The 16,365-nt window shown below is 41.1% G+C and overlaps 1 protein-coding gene across 1 annotated transcript; it reads left to right on the forward strand.

The window, feature by feature from the left end:
- Positions 1-6,416: 6,416 nt before the first annotated feature.
- On the forward strand, positions 6,417-15,907 carry LOC126252479 (paramyosin-like). The gene is made up of 3 exons (XM_049953374.1): positions 6,417-7,140; positions 8,322-8,662; positions 15,809-15,907. Exons 1-3 carry the CDS (start codon positions 6,417-6,419, stop codon positions 15,905-15,907), a joined length of 1,164 nt encoding a protein of 387 aa, XP_049809331.1.
- Positions 15,908-16,365: the final 458 nt, after the last annotated feature.

Here is a 16,365-nt window from a genome sequence, read left to right on the forward strand (position 1 = left end):
CCAACTTTGTTCTCGTAACACTGAAAAGATGAGTGACATGGGTATCAGTGTCAGTGGCACTGAGAAATGGCTAAAATATTTAATTGGTCAAAGCTCCAGGGCCCAGCGAAATCCCTATCAGGTTCTATACCCAATTCGCATCTGAGTTATCCCCCTCTGTTAACTATAATCTATCGTAGTGTGACACGACATCATATGTTGTCACTTGGAGAGAGAAGTTTTATCGCGGCTCGCGCTTAAAGGGCGCGCACGGCAGCTAGTGAGGCCGGGGAAGGAATACGGCGGCGAGCGAGTGGTCAGCGGCACATCGCTCCTCGTGAACCTGTCAGTTTCAAGCGGCTGGAGGTTACGTGACGTCACGAGGGTTTACCCCTTTTCCAGTGCCCAGCTTTAAGATGATGCTTTATTCACTTTTGCATTGATTACACACGGACTCGAATCAGTACAACAAAATACGTTACAACGTCTCAACTCCTCTTCCATTTGATAATGAAAGAGGAGTTGAGACGAATCAGCTGAGATCCTGATACGATTTGTATGAATTTTACATCAGAAGATATCAAATAAACAGAGCTGTAACATGTCCTAATAACTGAATAATTTATAACTTTTGAACCAATGCAGGTACAGAGTAGAGCGTGTGCTCATTTTAAAGGTCTTGTCGAAACGCAACGGCTGATATACTAGTGTAATTTTCAGGGTTAATATTTCACTGGTAAATCACCAATTCTATTAATTGGTTGCTAATAATTGATTAAAACAAATGTCACAAGACAGATACGCTAATAGAGGCAATTTATGAAAGCGAGTATCGTTATACACATTTCAATATGATATGTTGTCTCTGTTTAAAATAATTTTCTCTTAGTTTTGCCCATATTTGTTTAACCTTTGTATACACATAAGTTCTGATAAGCTCATCAGAAAGAGCGCTTCAAATCCGTATGGAAAGTGGTGGCTTATGAAGAACTGCAATGTTATTTAGTGGTACAAGTGGACAGAAACTATTTTCGCACTCTGCAAAGATAATTACGAAACATTAAATCATTAATTCTGGGCAAACAACTGCAGCTACAAATCAGTGTTATATTGTCGAGAATGAGTCGCGGATGTGAGTAGAAATTCATAAGACTGCATAAGATGAACCTGTAGGTAAGCAACTTGACGTCAGCCAAGGCGCTGGGAAGCAGGAGAGGCTGTGTTTTTGTAGCAAGAAACACTGGAGCTTCGTGACCAGCTACGCTGGAAGGACGACAGGACACGGGAGACGCGCGTGATCGCGGCGGATTGCATCAGACGAGCCTATATAAGCAGGCCCGCTGGTGTTGCTACGAGATTCCTTTGACAGTTGCCTCAGACTCTGGACCTGAGTTACTCTGCCCTCGGAACAGGACTTTGTTTCTCGTGGCACTTAGCTGCACAGGGTACAAGCAGGATTGCACAAATTACGTTCATTGTGTTTGTGCCTCTTAGGGTTTGACAGTGGTCTTATCCTACCTCGTGTTTCGTCTCTGTTATTTCATCAGAGTATAAGTCCTTTATCCCACCGAGTTCCCTTATCTGCAAAGAATTCCAGCTTGTTTTCCAGCACCAGGACGTCGAGTTGGACGAGCCACCTCATTACTGGATTTAGTGTCTAGCTCCCATCCTGATCTGCTCGCAGGAAACTACAGACGCGACAGACGATCCACACTTTTTGGTGCCAGGTGTGGTGTTGGCACAAATCAGGCATCCCTTCTAATAGGTGTTGGCTTTTGTGGAAGCCTTAGCCTTACTGTTCTTACACACAGTACTGGGATTAGCCAGGCCATGGATCTGAGGAATAGGTGTAGGACGACTTTAATTTTTGACAGTACTCAGCCCGAAGTCAGGAAAAGACTGACGGCTTTGAGCAATCAAACTGAGACCAGGTGCATACTCAGGCGAAGAAAGAAGTAAACGACTTTGACAGGCTGGGGAGGTCTATCACAGCGCGGGTTCGACACGCGGGAAGTGGTCGAAGGCAAGAAGAAAGAAGAAGACGACTTTGACGGCCTGGGAAGGGCCGTCACGGCGCGGGTTCGACACGCGGGAAGCGGTCGACGGCAAGAAGAAAGAAGAAGACGACTTTGATGGGCTGGGAAGGTCCTTCACGGCACGGGTTCGACACGCGGGAACCAGTCGATGGCAAGAAGAAAGAAGAAGACAACTTTGACGGGCTGGGAAGGTCTGTCACAGCACGGGTTCGACACACAGGAAGCGGTCGACAGCAAGAAGAAAGAAGAGGACGACCTTGACAGGCTGGGAAGGGCTGTCACGGCGCGGGTTCGACATGCGGGAAACAGTCGATTTCAAGAAGAAAGAAGAAGACGGCTTTGATGGGCTGGGAAGGTCCGTCACGGCACGGGTTTGACACGCGGGAAGCGGTCGACGTCAAGAAGAAAGAAGAAGACGATTTTGATGGGCTGGGAAGGTCCGTCACGGCACGGGTTCGACACGCGGGAAGCGGTCGACTGCAAGAAGGAAAAAGAAGACGATTTTGACGGGCTGAGAAGGTTCGTCACAGCACGCGTTCGACACGCGTGAAGCAGTCACTGGCGAGGTGTGAACAGTACGCAGCTCCAGAGAGGGAGGCGGAGTTATCGGTCTTCGGGAGGGGCACAGAGGCCCGTCAGCTGCTGGAAACATATAACGAGGTTCGTGGCTGCCGAGCGAGGCAGGCGGCAAAGGAGGCATGGCGGCGAGGCGACGAGAGCGACGAGAAGCGGCGCACGAATCAGCGCAGACCACAAAGACACTTAATAAGGCAAGACAGATCTTGTTGGTACCAAATGCCGTAGTCAGGGCTAGTTGACATTTGTACTTGTTGGTCAACAGCATCGAGAGTATTTTATTTATGCAGCTTAACAGGTGTTAAGCGCACATTTCTGGTGGTAGAAAGGATGGGAGATCAGTCCCAATGTAGACGATGAGAGCCAGTGAACAGAAGCATCTGCAGCGCATCCCATTCCTCCTACAAAAAACTGTTTCCAGTAGTTGGAAGAAAGCACAGGTCATACCTCTCTACAAGAAGAGCAGCAGAAGTCGTCCACAAAACTATCTTCCAGTATCCTTGACAGCCATTTCTTGTAGAACCTTAGCACATATTTTGAGCTCAAAGATGAGTGTATGGTATATCGAACAGAATGGCCACTTCCTTCCTAGCTAACACGGCTTTCTAATACATGGATCATGTGAAATCCAACTCTCACTTTACTCTTGTGACATCCTGAAAGCAGTAGATCAAAGCAGTCAGATAGATGCAATATTTCTCTATTTCCGAAAAGCATTTGACTCAGTACCACACCTACAGTTACTATCAAAAGTACGAATACATGGGATATCAGACTAAATATGTGAGTGCATTGAGAATTTCTTGTTAGGGACGATGCAGCATGTTATCTTGGATGGAGAGTCATTGTCAAATGTGGAACTAACTTCGGGTGTACCCCAGGGAAACATGTTGGGTCCTTTGATGCTCATGTTGTATATTAATGATCTTGTGGGCAATATTAACAGTAACCTCAGACTTTTCGCAGATGATGGAGTTATCTACAATGAAATACAGTCTGAACGAAGCTACAAAATATTCAGTCAGATCTTGATAAGATTTCAAAGTGGTGCAGCGATGATTGGCAACTTGCTTTAAATATTTAAAAACTTATTATTGTACACTTCACAAAACAGTAAAACCCAGTTCCTGATTAATATAATATTAGTGAGTCGCAGTTGGACTCTGTAAATCCATACACAGACTTGGGTGTAATACTTAGTAGGGGCATGAAGTGGAATGATCACATACACTCAGTCGTTGGTAAAGCAGGTAACAGACTTTGTTTTATTGATAGGATACTAAGGAAATGAAATCAGTCTACAAAGGAGATTGCTTACAAATCACTCATGTGACCCACCCTGGAATATTGCTCATTTGTGTGGGATGGATACAAAATGAGGCTGGCATGGGATGCTGAACTTATGCAGAGAAGGACAGCAGGTTTGTTTGACCTTAGGAAGAGTTTGTATGAGATGTTGAAAGGACTGAACGGACAGACTCTTGAAGACAGATGGAATGTATCCTGAGAAAGTCTGCTAACAAAGTTTCAATAACTGGCTTTAAATGACTCTAGGAATACACTACAAACCCCTATATACCGCTCCCACAGGATTGTGAGGATACAACTAGACGAATTATAGCACTCACAGAGTCATTTAAACAGTGATGCTTCTCACACCTGTAAGGGGTCCGTAGGCCCTTACTATAAATTTGCACTCGGCACAGGTCGATAGGGCGAACAATCGATTGTGTCGTGTTGCGAGAGCGAGTGTGGAGTTGAGCGAGTGCCACGTTGCGGGTGGAGGTGTGTGGAGGTGTTTGTTGTAATACAAGGCTTTAACGGAGAAGGGAGTCGCCATCACTGTGGTTAGACTGTACTAGACTGTACTAGAATAATACTGGGAAGGTGAAGAAGTATTATTACGAAAGTGATCAGTGATATTTCTAGGGCCAATATTTGGTTTCGCGTCTACCGTGCCGGCATCACCTTGGATTGCAGTGTTGGATTGCAGTGTTGGAAGCAGTGATGGATTAGCGTGTGACGATAATGGAAAATGAAGAAGCCTGTGCTGAGATTAGCCGTAATTAGATATGTATGACGAAGGCAGTGGCTGTCTCCTTTTTTTGTGTTTTTGAGACGAATATAGGTTCGTAACTAGTGAAACTGTGTTGGTGTTTTCCTTGTTACCAGACATTTCATTATCACAGTATTGAACAGGACGAACTGGAAAGTAACAACTTCCGTAGCAGTCAATTCCGATTACCAGCCCCATTAGGTACACGGTCATATTAATAATAAATATTGGGCTGCTATTCGATCAGATCGGGTCGAAACCCAACGGAGGTGTTACACCTTGGCTTACCGTGAAAGGACAAGTGCAATCTTCGCACGAATAGTAAGAACAATAGGTAATTTTATGTTGCTTAACGCGAGAAAATATTTTCCAATTTCGGATGAAGACAGAGTATAAACTTTAAAATGGCGACAAGAAACAGTGCATTTTGAAAAATACGAAGTAATAGCATCTTACGATTGTGAATAAACTGTTGTTCCGCCATTTTAGATGAGAGTAGTAGTGTCGATAAACTGTGTTATAATGTGCAAACGCGTAAATCCGCACGAAAAACGGTGAAAAGTGAACACTAAAGGAAGACACGTGTGAACATTACCACAACAAAACGAGCCAAGAATTCGTCACGGAAGCTTTTAAAGAAGTGTTTAGTAGTAATGTTATGATCGAAATTGCTGTTTGAATAATGAAAATCGAGTAACTTTAGGTGGACCCATAAACTGTTATGCAGGCGACAATTTATGTGGCGACGCAATTGTTGAATGACGTCCCGCAGACCCGTGCAGCAGCTGCGCCAAAGAGCTTCGATCCGCGAGGTGATTTCACATGTCATCCCAGCTACCTGTGCAAGGAGTAGGTCAGACGCAGACGCACTACACTGGACAACGATCAGCGCGACTTCGAGACACCGAGCGCCAAGCCGGCATCTAGTGGCCGAACTACAAACTACGCCCGCCTGCAGCGCCACGGAGCGGCCGACTGAGAACTACGACGACTCGCCACAGATTTTCAGCGCGATTTCACGCGGCTCCGGCGGCAGTAAGCGCCACGCCCACTTCAAACGTCAAAACATCGCGACTCGTGGTAACGTCAGTTGGTGAGTGAAGACAACTGGTTAGCATAACATTAAATTGCAGTATACTGTCTTCACGATAAATAAACAGTTTTAAACTGTGTTTTACCCTAGGACAAGTGCCCAATTACAGTAATTTCCGAAAAGTTTGTGAAACATACTATGAAATATAGCATACTTATTTATGCATACTGCGCTTTGTAAATGGTGATTATACAGATATGCTCATTGTTTTTGGAGATTTTACATTTATAGATTTAATGAATGGTGTGAATTGTCTTATTTAAAACATTTTACATAAGCTGTGTATGTGAAAATTGATATTTGAAATTATTAGGTTTTGAGAGTCATTATGTTCAGTACTCATACGTATTGTATCAATTTTGGGATTAACTGAAGATACTATAGTTACTGTTTGATTAGTTTAGCGGTAATTAGGAGTGTTTTGGGTTACTAGAGGTTATTTTATATTACTTGCCTGTGCATCAAAAACAAACCAAACATGTCTACTGAAGATAAGCAGGTTTGTGAGGCAGTAGTTGAAAGGAAAGGGATAGGACAGGAAGACAGAGATGATTCAGGAATCAGTGATTATGGACTGTCATCAGAAAGCCTATTAGCACATTCTACTAGTTACCCCGAGACACCGGGACAAACGATGAGAGATAAGCCAGTTTCAGAGGGGGCAGATATACGGTCGATGTTAGCAGACTTGCTAAAGGAAACCAAGGCAACAATAAAGGAAGGTTTACAAGAAGCTCGAGAAAGGGAAGAAATATTCCACAAATCATTAGAGGAAGGTTTACAAGAAACTAGAGAAAGGGAAGAAATATTCCACAAATCATTAGAGAAAGGTTTACAAGAAATTAGAGAATCATTAAAGGAAGATTTACAAGAAACCAAAGAAAGCTTAGAAAAATCGTTTAAGGAAACTCTAGCACAAGAGATCAAAATATCGCAAATGAAGATAGAATATAATCTGAAGAAGGAAATGCAGAAGTTACAAGAACGACTGAAGATGGATATCAACGAGAGAGAGAGTAAGCTACAGAAGAGCATAGACCAAGTCCAGGGAAACGTGGAGAAGATGGAAGGAAAGTTAACAAAAAAGATGGAAGATGATATTGAAGAAACTAAAGCCGAATTGGAAGAAAGGATCACCGAAGTGGAAACAAATTGCAATCATCGAATCGCCGAGGTAACGCAGATGCAGAAACAATGCAATGATGTGGTTAAGGGGATAGGAGATAGGCAAAACCAACTGGCTGTCAATCTGAGAAATGCTATAGCCATGCAACGAGAAGAGGATAACAAGAGGGTTGCAATGGAGGTCAGGCAATTACAACAGGGAGTGCAACAATTGGAGAGCAAGACAGAAGAAATTGATAAACGAATTAGCAATGCCACTTTAACCGTTGGGGAAGGTAGAGTCGTTACCTTGATGAGCAGTGATAATTGGTTCGTCCAAAATAATACAGGGCAGAAGTTTAAACCGAAAGGAGGGTTGCACCCAATGTATTTATGAAATGGTTAAAAGGAGTTTTCCCAGCACATTTCAAAGACGCAGACAAGATTCAGTTTGCAATAGATAGGATGGAAGGTGAGGCCTTCACTTGGGGAGTCAGGAAGAAGGAAGGAACTACTAGTTATGATCAGTTTGAAGGGGAATTCTTGAAGAAATACTGGTCCAAAAGTCATCAGTGTGCAGCACTTGAGGACCTACTACACCGCAAGTCACTTAATACATGGACAGGAACGTTGAGAGAGTTTGCCGAACATTTGTGGGAATTGAACGAGACCTTGGAACAACCACTGAGTGATGACATAATGATATCAGCGATAAAAAGAAGATTGAGCCGGAGAATGCAAGAAACTGTATCCGGGAGCCTAATTAAAGATAGGGAGGCCTTGATGGAGATACTGGAATAGTTGGAATCTGTTCGATCACAGGAACAAAATCAAGGTAGTGATCAAAACCGAGAGGGAAGTAGTGACCAAAGGAGTCATTTTAATAATTCGTCTAATTATAGAGGAAGAGGTGGTGGACATAGGTATAGGAACCATGGTGGTGAACAGCAATGGAGAAATGATTGGAGAAGGAGTGAAGAACCAAGAGATGATGAGAGAGGAAGGGATAGGCGAATGATTGACACAGTGCATATAGAAGAGGCGGAGAGACCGGAAAACTGAATGACACTCCAGATGAGGTCCGGTCAGGAGTGAGAGCTACAAGGACCAGAATAAACCTACTAAGACACGACAATGGTGGAGATCTAAGAGGAGATCTACTGGAGGAAAGAAGTAGGATTCCCAAAGAACCCATACTACCCATGATAGGGATCAAGCTATGTGGACTGAATATTGAGGCATTAGTTGATACAGGAAGTGAAGCATGTGCAATATCCAAGAGGTTATATGAACAAGTACTCAAAGCAAACATTAGCTTGCCTAGTTTCCCGGTGAGTGGAGTGAGAATTGTGAATGCGTTGGGTGCAAGGAGAAAAACCTATTAAAGAACAAGTGTTGATTACCTTCGAGATAGAGGGATAAGAATACGAAGCAACATTTTTGGTGGTGGCTGGACTGAACACATCAATTATTTTAGGAATAGATTGGTTGAATGAAGTTGATGCAGTAGTGAGTTTTGATGAAGGTACTATCAAGGTCAAAGGAAGAGAGGGAGAAGAGAAGAGGTTAAAGTTTGCTGAGGGTAGTGCAATCAAAGAAGAGGAAGAATTTAAAAGGATAAGTTTGTGTTATGAAGAGGAACCCACAGTAGGATACAGGGAAGAGGAACTAGAAGAAGAAGTGTTAATGTTCTTTGAGGGATTAGCACGAGAGGATCGACGTAAAGAGGATAAGATCAGTAAAAGGTTGGAGGAAATGACACACCTAGATGGGGAGATTAAGAGGAAATTAGCCACAGTATTATACAGGCGTCATAAGGTATTTTCTCAACGGCCAGGTATCATGAAAGAGGTGGAGTGTAAGCTAAAGATAAAGAACCATAAACTGTTCAATATAAAACAGTATTCCATTCCCCAGGCGAAAAGAAGAGCAGTAGATGAAGAGATACAGAGGATGATGGACCTTGGTGTTATAGAAAGGGCCAACAGTCAATATAACAACCCCCTATTTGTTGTTGATAAGAAGGATGGAAAGGTGAGGATAGTTTTGGATGCACGAACAGTGAACAAGATCATCGAGCCGGAGCATGTGGTAAAGAAATTAATTTGGTATACGCACTATAGTAATGCGCGTTATGGACCGAAGAAGTGTCTGGAAAAGTTGAAGTCAGATTGTGCATTCAACAACATGGGAAGGTGTATACGTAAGATACTGAATACATGTGACACTTGTCAAAAATCTAAAACGACTACAGTACAGCACAAAGGATATATGCATCCAATTGTACCAACAGCAATTAAGGACATAGTTACAGTGGATCTCTTTGGGCCACTTCCTGCCTCACGAGGGAATTACACACAAATCTTAGTAGTGGAAGAACTGGTTTCCAAGTACATAAAATTTTACCTGTTAAAGAAAGCCACTAGTAGAGCCATCATTAACCAGTTTAAGAAAGACTATTTTCAAAAGGTGTGTATTCCTAAGCGAATTTTGAGTGATAATGGATCACAATTTAGGTCAAAGGAGTGGACAGAGATGCTAAATGAACACAAAATAGAGCAAATTGCCATTTCTAGATATAAGCCAGCTTCTAACCCTGCAGAACGAACAATGAAGGAATTGAAGCGTTTATGCTGAACATACTGTCATAGGAAGCATGGTTTATGGAAAGGATATTTGGAAGAATTTGAGCGGGTCAGGAATCACCTCCGGCATGATTCTACAGGGCTTGCACCATGTGAAGTATTGCTCAATCAAGAACCCGACAGTATTTTTCGCGAGTTGCTAGTCTACCCACCAGGAAGTTCATTGACCTGGGAAAGGAAATTGGAGCTAGTTGAATTAAGTATGAAGGAGAAGGCTAGGAAAAGACAGGAAAGACACGACAAGCTAGTGAAACCGATAACTTACCGAGTGGGAGACTTAGTACTAGTAAAGGTTCATGCAAAATCAAAGAAAATAAACTCTGAAATACACAAATTCAACCACGTTTATAAGGAACCAGACAGGATTATAAAAATTGGTCATCCTAACACGGTGGAGTTGGAATATGCACGGACAAAGAGAGTGCATGGTAAGGAGCATGTGAAAAACATAAAAAGATACTACTCACACGAGAACAGGGATAACCCAGATGAGGAAGTGGAACTCGATTAGGGCGAATGTCTAAAATTGGAGTGTTCAAGCTCCATGACGTAGTTGAGTAAGAGGTGTTTGGAACATTTAGTTGTTAAACGGACATTTGAAAAAGGGGAATGTTTATTTGCATTGTATTTTCTGATGTATTATAACTAGAACTTCATATTTCATATCGACGATTACCTGAGAATGGGTGTAAAACTTGTAACAACTAATTTGTAATATAATAACTCATATGTCATGTGTTCACGTAATAATTTTTGATTGTATGTTGTGTCTTACATTCAATATGGACTATAGAGGATTATTGCTGCTTGATAAAAAATTGTGATTTGGACAATGCCATGTTTGTGAGATGTAATAACCTTTTGTAGAATATTATTGTGGAGGCAGCCCACTACCGGAGTCGAGGGATTATTTGGTGGATTGTAATTTCATTAATTATTTACACTGTGTGTTTTGTTCAGATGTAATGATATCTAATTTCCTTGCCGATTCTTTTACGCCAGAGGCTCCAAAGAAGTTTTCGAGGGCGGGGATGTAAGGGGTCCGTAGGCCCTTACTATAAATTTGCACTCGGCACAGGTCGATTGGGCGAACAATCGATTGTGTCGTGTTGCGAGAGCGAGTGTGGCGTTGAGCGAGTGCCACGTTGCGGGTAGAGGTGTGTGGAGGTGTTTGTTGTAATACAAGGCTTTAACGGAGAAGGGAGTCGCCATCGCCGTGGTTAGACCCCTTTGCACTAGAATAATACCGGGAAGGTGAAGAAGTATTATTACGAAAGTGATCAATGATATTTCTAGGGACGATATTTGGTTTCGCGTCTACCGCGCCGGCATCACCTTGGATTGCAGTGTTGGATTGCAGTGTTGGAAGCAGTGATGGATTAGCGTGTGACGATAATGGAAAATGAAGAAGCCTGTGCTGAGATTAGCCGTAATTAGATATGTATGACGAAGGCAGTGGCTGTCTCCTTTTTTTGTGTTTTTGAGACGAATATAGGTTCGTAATTAGTGAAACTGTGTTGATGTTTTTCTTGTTACCAGACATTTCATTATCACAGTATTGAACAGGACGAACTGGAAAGTAACAACTTCCATAGCAGTCAATTCCGATTACCAGCCCCATTAGGTACACGGTCATATTAATAATAAATATTGGGCTGCTATTCGATCAGATCGTGTCGAAACCCAACGGAAGTGTTACACACTCCATACTTGAATGGAATGGAAGAAAGTGCTAAGTTGGATGTACATTCTGCTATGTAATTCACTGTTGTTTCAGAATAGGTGTAGATACAGATGGTGAGGAACACAATGTGGGTACAAAATGACTGTGACTTACTTTCAGGAACCCCCTCCACTCTCCCCCACCCGAACGATAAGCAGGTGAATTTCAGTCCTTCTTAGGGTTTTTCTTATTTTCCGAATATTTCTTCATTTTCTCCCTGAAGGCCTTCTTTCGTTCTACTGTTCACTTTGGTCGGAATGGTTTTATCTCTGGAATGAACTTCCACTTATCAATTTTGCTTTTGAATATATCCCTGTCTGATGTGTTTATTACATCAATTTTGGCTTTTGTCCAATCCTTCTTAATTTCAGTTATCCAAGGTATTCATGGTTTAAGGGATGCCATGAAGTCCAATAGACGTTTAGCAATTCTGCTTCCAGGTAATCTGTCTAGGCATCCAAAGAACTTCATTCGTCACTTTCTTATGTCGATTTCGATGTTTGATGCTTTTTCTGTACTCTTGACGGTTTGCAGTCTGTATCCATCTTGTGTGTATCGAGGTCCCAGAATTTTTCTAATAAACTTTCTGTCTAATTCCTTAATTTCTTGTCAATCTAGTTTTAGATTCAATGGGAGTGTTTCACTTGCATATGTGACTCTCTGTATTGTAGAGTCTCGTTTTAATCTCTTTTGACAGGCAGTTTTTGTCATAGAAATTTGAAACAAGTCTGGACACTTCCTTGATTTTCTGTCTTGGTGCTATTTTTTCAGGTCCTGTTGGATCAATATTTTCAACAAGGTAGTTAAAGTATTTGACTCTGTTGATTTCACCATAATTTGTTTTAAATTTCGGAATATCTAACATGGAGCACATGAATTAAGTTTTCTCAAAGGAGATTTGCAGGCCAACCTTCTCCACACATTCTTTGAGGGTTTTGATTTGTTTTATTGCTGTTTCTTCACTATTGGCTAGAACTGCCAACTCATCTACAAAAGCTAAGTATGGAACGTTCAATTTTCCTTGATCCCTTCTCAGTTCGATGGGCTTCCAAAAGTTTTGTTTTCTTAGTTCCATTTCCCATTCTTTCATTATTTTGTCTAAAACTATGTTGAATAATAGTGGCGAGATGCCATCTCCTTGTCTTACTCCTGTTTTAACTAAGAATGGTTCAGAAATTTCCGCTATGAAATTAATTTTTGATTTGGTTTCTGACAGTGTTTGTTCTATCAGTTTTCGAGTTTTGGTGTGTAATCCGTATTCTTCTAGAATATTGCATAAAGATTGCATATATATATATATATATATATATATATATATATATATATATATATATATATAGAATCGTATGCTTTTTTAAGCTCAAAAAATGTGTGGACTATTGGTTCAAACTGATTGTTTTAATTTTTAAAATAGTTTTAAGATTAAATATCTATTCAGGGAATGATCTATTTGGTCAAAAGCCTGCTTGGTAATCTGAAATTCTGTGTTCTAGCTGTTCTTGTGCTCTCTTTAGAAGACACATGGATAAAATTTTTTTAAGTGACCAGCAAAAGTGAATTGCCTCGGTAGTTGTTTACATCTGATCTATCTCCCTTTTTGTGCAATGGATGAATTAGTGCACATTTCCAATTCTCTGCAAGTTTTTCTGTCTGCCAAATTTGTTGGATGATTTGACTGATCTCTTTTAAGGAATTTTGACGAAGGTTCTTCAGTATTTCAGCTACAATTCCATCTTCCTGAGTTAATGGTAGTGAAGTTTCGTTTGTGTGTTCTGGTTGGGATTTGGGAACTCTCGTACTTGCTTGTGAGCAATTTAGAAGTTGCAAGAAATATTTGGCTAATTCTCGACAATTTTCTTTGTTAATTAGTATCTGTTTTCCATTTAGTTTCCTGAAACAGAGATTTCATGGAGTGTATCCTTTGTTTTGATTTGCAAACGTTTTGTAAAATTTGTGTGTTTTGTGGTTCCTAAAGACTTCTTCAATTAAGTTCAGATGTTCATTAAGATATTTTCTTTCAGTTTGTCTAAGTATTTTAGCTGTTTGTTTTTTTGACTTTAAAAAATTTCTCTTGTGTGGTTTCTGATTTGTCACAGTTATAGTTTTAGGTATAAATTAAGGGAGGAAAAAAAACAACTTAAACATAAGTGTCATGCAATATTTTGTGTAGTGTAATACCTTGTACAGACATCTTTTATTAACCTGACACGTTCCACATCATTACGAAATGTCGTATTCATGATCTATGGAACAAGTATTAATCTAATCTAATCTAATCTAATCTAGAACGCTCATTGTCTCTCTTCTGTTGCATTATCACAATTTGAATTCCACCATGGGTGTTTGGATTTTTTCTTTAATGGGATCAGTTCTCTTGCTTTCTGCATAATTTTAGTTTGGAAATCTTTCCAGTTGTTTGTAGGTTGTTTTTACCATACTTCTATAATTTTTGATTCTTGGATTTTTTCAAATCAAATTTAGAAATTAGTGGTGTTTTCCTTTGGCATTCCCTTTCTGGTGAGAATTTAATTTGGACTGTGGTAAGGTAGTGGTCAGAATCTATATTCGCCGCTTTGTGGACTTGAATGTCATGTATTTTTTTATGGAGATCATAGGAGATCGCAACATGGTCTATCTGAAATCCATCTAGCTGAAGGATTGGGGATCGCCACATTTTTTGCTCCTTAGGGTTCTTTCGAAGTGATGTTGACATGATTGTTAGATTGTTTTGTTGACACAGCTCGATGAACCAGACGCTATTCTCGTTCATGAGTTTGTGTGTAGGGTAATTGCTGACTGTTTTTTATATATATTTCCTCTCTTTGCCAATTTGTGCGTTGAAATCGCCGAGAAGAATTTTTACGTCCTCCTTCGGAATTTTGGAAACTTCAGTTTCAAATTTTTCTCGAAAATTTTCTGTCTTCTCAAGTTCTTTTTTTGTTGTCAGTTCTTGTAGGTGCATGAATTTTAATAATTGTATATGTTTTGTTAGTGTGCTTAATTCACATGGTCATTAGTCTGCTGCTGATTTGATTTACTTCTGTAACAGTCAAGGATGGCCTTACTCACAATAAAAGCCATACCAAATAATGCAGCTGCTTTGCATATTTCCTTGTCTCTTTTGCTTTAAGGATACTGTAGTTGTTGTAGCCTGTTGTTTCCGAATCGGTGAATCTAGTCTCTTGAAATTCGAGGACTTGGATTTTTTGTCTGTTGAGTTCAGTAGTAAGATTCTGTAAATTGCCAGTCTGAATAAGTGTTTGGATGTTAAAAATGCCAACATATGTGTGAGATTTTCGTGGAAGTTTACCACAGAACTCCGACCTTCTCTGTCATACGAGCCCAATCTCCCCAGAATCCGACAGCTTGGTTGTCGCCACAGAGCGAGTGGATTGACCACCTCAGGTAATTTAAATATTATTTGTACGAAACATTCTGCTTGTAATTAGGTTCCAGCTAATTCTGGTTGGATAGAACTGTGGTTTGTTAGTTCCTGGAGCTCAGTGTTCAGCCGCACCTCACATGGTGAACATACGCTGGCCAGATTACTGGTGGTTACCACACAGACATGTGTGGACTTTTAAATATGCTTTTTCTTCTTTAGAAAGCTTGCCTCTTCTGCCAGTTCCACAGTTCCGATGTTCTTCATTTCCACTTTCACTGCCGCTGAGGTCTTTGGCGTTTTCCCGGCAAGGAACCATTAGAATGTTCTATCACCTGGGTTAGGCAAACCAAGGTTTTTTAACGAGTGCTACTCCTCTCTCTCCCCCATTTTCAATCGGGCTTGGTACCAGCTTAGGCAGCGTTTTATATATATATATATATATATATATATATATATATATATGTGTGTGTGTGTGTGTGTGTGTGTGTGTGTGTGTGTGTGTGTGTGTCTGTGTGTGTGTGTGTGTGTGTGTGTGTGTCTGTGTGTGTGTGTGTGTATAAGTGCCTGTATTCATCCAATATTGAAGTACAACAGTAGACTGCATAAGTAGAAAATCTATAGAACTGGAACATACAGATGAGATACTCATGTATATTGTCGCTACTATTGGGTTCAACGTAATTCAGGTCAAGTTTAAGGCTTAAAGAAACCAAATACTTGCAAAATATTGTAGAACAGCGTGAGTAAAAAAATTTATGACAATATGTATATGTATAAAAACAATACTTCCTGCAAAACTAAACTTTCTCCCCCACTCCCTCATCCTATCATTCAAATGTCTTATACCTCTTTGGAGAGAGCTGAGTTTGTCCGAATAAGATGCATGTGAAAAAACCAATTACTATACTGACTATTGCTATGCACCAAGTGTCATTGTCTCCAGTGTCTCCACCTCTTCAACTGTCGACTGTCGCCATTGCCGCAACCACAACCAACCTGCATTGAACAGTGAGATCCATATGCCTCAGCACATGGAGTGCTACTGAATAGTACTCAGACTCACCACCATGCAGCACTACTGTTGCATTGCTGCTGCGACAAACTTCCGTGGACAGGGTAGGCCTGTGGGTAATTCCTGCCAATCCACCCTGCCAGCCACCTGCCTGTTGACCCAAATGCCAGACATATTGCAATGACCACTACCCCAACAGATGTTGCTGGCATTGCCGCCATCACCACCATCACCACTGCTGCCACCACCACCACCACCACTGTGCTCACCTCTGCCACAGCCAGCAGGAGCTACCTAAGGCAGCAAAGCTGGCAGAGATGAGAGGTGAAAACACCATACCTGGAGAAGAAGAGACAGCATATGCATCACTTCCTTCCTCCAGGAGCAAACAGTATTCAAATGTGAATTAAGAGTCTATAAAAAAATCTGTAGCCACCATAGCTGAGAGGATATGGTGCTCACTGCATAAACAGAAAAATAATCCAAGCCACTTGCTAAGCTGCAGTGACTACATGCAATTTTTTTAGGTTGCTAACCCTGCTGATAATATTATATACATATACTTTTGATCACATAGTGTATATATATAATGTGATAAAAAGTGTCCGGACACCCCCAGAAACATACATTTTTCATATTAAGTGCATTGTGCTGCCACCTACTGCCAGGTACTCCGTATCAGCCACCTCAAAAGTCATAAGACATCGTGAAAGAGCTGAATGGGGCGCTCCGCAGAACTGACAGACTGGTCAGGTG

Source organism: Schistocerca nitens, chromosome 4 (genome assembly GCF_023898315.1).
Source record: "Schistocerca nitens isolate TAMUIC-IGC-003100 chromosome 4, iqSchNite1.1, whole genome shotgun sequence".
Classification (NCBI taxonomy): Eukaryota; Metazoa; Arthropoda; class Insecta; order Orthoptera; family Acrididae; genus Schistocerca; species Schistocerca nitens.

Coding starts and splice junctions, on each gene's coding strand:
- LOC126252479 (XM_049953374.1), top strand. CDS start 6,417: ATGTTAGCAGACTTGCTAAAGGAAACCAAGGCAACAATAAAGGAAGGT. Junction 7,141..8,321: donor CACTTTAACCGTTGGGGAAG/GTAGAGTCGTTA, acceptor CAATTATTTTAG/GAATAGATTGGTTGAATGAA. Junction 8,663..15,808: donor TATTATACAGGCGTCATAAG/GTATTTTCTCAA, acceptor CTACCCCAACAG/ATGTTGCTGGCATTGCCGCC.